The sequence below is a fragment of the Emiliania huxleyi genome, assembly GCF_000372725.1.
Source record: "Emiliania huxleyi CCMP1516 unplaced genomic scaffold EMIHUscaffold_57, whole genome shotgun sequence".
Taxonomy (NCBI): Eukaryota; Haptophyta; order Isochrysidales; family Noelaerhabdaceae; genus Emiliania; species Emiliania huxleyi.
This window is the reverse complement of record NW_005197722.1, coordinates 394,262-397,443: the sequence shown is the minus strand read 5'-3', so window position 1 is coordinate 397,443 and position 3,182 is coordinate 394,262. Positions and strand designations below refer to the sequence as shown.

The 3,182-nt window shown below is 67.6% G+C and overlaps 2 protein-coding genes across 2 annotated transcripts in view; one reads left to right on the top strand and one right to left on the bottom strand.

Moving 5' to 3' along the window:
• The window catches only part of EMIHUDRAFT_104155 (hypothetical protein), a gene marked incomplete at both ends in the record, with an annotated part of 3,454 nt that extends 2,987 nt beyond the window's left edge, over nucleotides 1-467 (bottom strand). Inside the window, one exon of the mRNA XM_005765018.1 lies at nucleotides 7-467. Within this exon, the coding sequence (XP_005765075.1) occupies nucleotides 7-467 (461 nt within the window). The remainder of the gene's footprint in view (nucleotides 1-6) is intronic.
• A 1,307-nt stretch (nucleotides 468-1,774) lies between these two features.
• Nucleotides 1,775-3,182, top strand: part of EMIHUDRAFT_452160 (hypothetical protein) — a gene marked incomplete at its 3' end in the record, with an annotated part of 3,964 nt that continues 2,556 nt past the window's right edge. Inside the window, exons 1-4 of the mRNA XM_005765017.1 lie at nucleotides 1,775-2,289; nucleotides 2,357-2,491; nucleotides 2,644-2,736; nucleotides 2,924-3,160. Of these exons, the coding sequence (XP_005765074.1) occupies nucleotides 1,822-2,289; nucleotides 2,357-2,491; nucleotides 2,644-2,736; nucleotides 2,924-3,160 (933 nt within the window). The 5' untranslated portion in view covers nucleotides 1,775-1,821. The remainder of the gene's footprint in view (nucleotides 2,290-2,356; nucleotides 2,492-2,643; nucleotides 2,737-2,923; nucleotides 3,161-3,182) is intronic.

The following is a 3,182-nucleotide window of genomic DNA, read 5'->3' as shown; positions in this document are numbered from 1 at the left end:
GGGGACCCGGAAGTCCGCAGCGCCCCGGGCGACGCCGTGAAGCTCAGGCTCGTCTCGCCGCACAGGAAGAGAGGGTGGCGCGGCGCGCTCGTGTCGGGACCGCCGCCGGGCGGACCGCTGCCGGGCGCCGCCTCGGCCGGCAGCGGCGGGGTGCAGCACGTGGCGCCGTCGGCGAGTCGGCGCGCGGGCGCGTTGGCGGCGAGCGTGGCGGCGGCGGCGGCGAGCAGCGCGGGCGGCAGAGCGGCGGCGGGCAGGCGGAGGGCGAGGAGGAGAAACACGACGACGGAGGCCAGGCCGGTCGTGACGCCGTGAAAGGCGAGGGCGCGCGGAGACTCGAGGGCAGCGAGTCCGTCGGCGCGCAGCAGCGACGGCCACTCCGCATACGGCGGCCAGGCGGACGACGGAGTCGCCTCGTCCTTGTGCAGCGGCTTTGCGAGGCGCGTGACGAAGAGGCAGACGCCGCGCATGCCGACGCCGACCGCGGTGAGGATGGCGGAGCGAAGGAGCTGCGCCCACAGGAGAGAGGCGGCGGAGCGGCCGCGCTGGAGGTTGCGCAGGATGGAGAGCGCGTTGCCCAGGCCCGAGAGCAGGAAGAAGAGGCCGGAGAGCTGCTCAAAGTAGTGGAGCGGCTGCGTCCAGTTGCACTCGTCCTCGCCGCACGCCTCGGTCACCTCGAGAAGACCCAGCCAGAGGACCATCGAGAGCGCGGTGGCGCGGTACATGTCGACCCCCAAGATGCGGTTGTCCGGCGGAAGCGTCATGGCCCCCCGCGCGCGCCAATATTACACAGGGGTCTGCATGTGCTTGACTACTGTCTGCATGAATGCTTGGACAGGTGTGAACCATCCCCAGGGCCTCCAGGGCTCGCACCTCAACCTCTCACAGGCCAGCGCACAGCGCCATAAGAGGTATTTTCTTCTCAATAACAAGGCTGTGAACAACACCTCGTGACCACGGCGCCGCAGGCGCCTGTTGATGGGTCCAGGTGATAGCCCTGGATGGGCAATGCATACGCCTAGTTGGGCCTCAGATCGCCCGACCGCGTCCCGGTGCTCTGTGGTCGGATTTGCGACGCCGCCACACCGCGCCGCGGCCGGGGGCCCTCCGGAGGCCAAGGATGGCCGTGACGGACCGGGACGAGCTCTGGGAGGTTCAAGGCAAGCATTAGACCCATGCAACCGAGACCCCTCCCCCCCCGCCCCGATCCCCCCACCCCCTTGCTCCCCTCCCCCCCTCGGGAGGGCCGAACTGAGGCGCCCGAGGGGACCCCGCAATTCCCTTCCCCCCTCGGAGGGCCGGACTGAGGCGTCGAGGGCCCCACTCTTTCCTTCGCATAGCGGCCACTCTTCGGATCGCTGGTCGAGCGACCCGGGGGATGCCCCGCGCGCCTGACCCAGGCGCGGAAACGAATCTGCGAGGCGTGGCCGCTCACGCGGCCCGATGGGGAGGAGGGGAAGACGTAGGGCGTGCTTGCGCGCCTTTCCGAGGCCCCTCCAACCCACCCGCGCTAGGTCTCGGGTTTGACGCATGGGGTCACTCCCGCGAAACCCGTGAACTAGCCGGGGCAGTCGGAGAAGTGGCAACTCCGTGCACTGACGGTCGGCCGTCAGAAAACACGCCTCCGTGGCTCGGGTTACACCAATCCTCGCTACCCAACGCGGCCAAAGGATATCCACCTCGAGAACCTCGAGACTCCTAAAAGAAAGAAAACAATTGATCTTCTTCACCACCGCCTCCACATCACTGCGCGAGAAGAGCTAGATCCACGGTTCTCTCTCTCGCACCGACGCCTCGCCGGGCCACTTCGCCACAGTGTTGGTCATGCTGCGCAGCACCGTCGTCCGCGTGGACCACCTCTGCTGCGGGATGGAGGCGAAGCTCATCCGGGACATGCTCGGTCCGCTCGAGGCGGTGGCCGAGGTCAAGATCTCTGTCACTGATCGCCGTGTCAACGTTGAGCATACAGACGGGCTCGCGCCAGAGTCGATCGTCGACATGCTGAACCGGAAGCACCTGGGCGCGTCGCTGCAGGACAAGTCGGTGGTCGAGTCGGTGGGCAGCAGCTTCAACCACGCGGAGATCGTCCGCCTCACCGTCAACGCGACTCAGATCGTACTCTTCGCGGCGACCCTCGCGCTGCCGCGCGTCGGCTTCCCAAAGATGGCGTACGGGCTTGCGTGGGCGTGCGTCGCGATGAGCGTCGCGCTCTTCCACGAGGCGTACCTCGCGCTGCGGCGTCGCTCGCCAAACGTGGAGCTGATGATGGCGATCGCGGTGGTCGGCGCGCTGGTGCAGGGGCAGCGTGGTCGAGATATCGCCGAGATCTAGCCGAGATTGACCGAGAGTAGGCGCGCTGGTACAGGGCAACGTGGTCGAGGCCGCCTCGGTCGGCGCGTTGGTCACGCTGATGGACTTAGTCAAGGTCTGCGCGCTCGAGGCGGTCGGTCGGCGGCTGCGCGGCTCCGTCGTCTCTGAGCCACTCGGCGTCGAGGTGTTCCGAGACACTTCCGAAGACGCTCCCCAGACCGATATGGGAAGCGGGGGGGGGGGGGGGGGCGATCATCGGGCCTCCACGTCCCGTTTTGACAAAACTGTGTGACACTGACTGGCCCATGGATCCCTGGCCCATGGATCCCTCCCCAGGTGCCCGGGGGCGGGAAAATGCCCCTGGCAAACCTGGCGGCGGGCAACTTGTACTTTCTGCCCGTGGGCAACGTCTTGCCTGCAAACGGAAGGGTCGTCCCGGGAACGGCCGCCCTCCACAAATCCCCCGTGACTGGAAAGGCCATGCCCCAGGCCAAGCCTCGGCCGCACCTCGGCTGCACCTCGGCTGCACCTCAACTGCACCTCGGCTGCACCTCAGCTGCACCTCGGCTGCACCTCAGCTGCACCTCGGATGCACCTCCCCCAGGCCAAGCGCAAGGGAAATAGCGTCCTCTCCGGTGCGATCGTGTCGGCGGGCTACCTACACGTGCGTGCCGAGGCGCCTGTCTCGGGCTCCTTCCAGGGGCGCGTCGCGTCTGCAGTCGAAGAGGCGAAAACGACCCTTTCGGAAATGGAGGAGCTCGTCGGCAGGTTCCCCACTTGGTACACCCCCACTGTCCTCGGCTTGGCGGTGGCGCTCGGGCTGTACAAGGGCTTCCAGCAATTTCTGGTCCTGGTGGTGGCCGGATGCCCGTGCG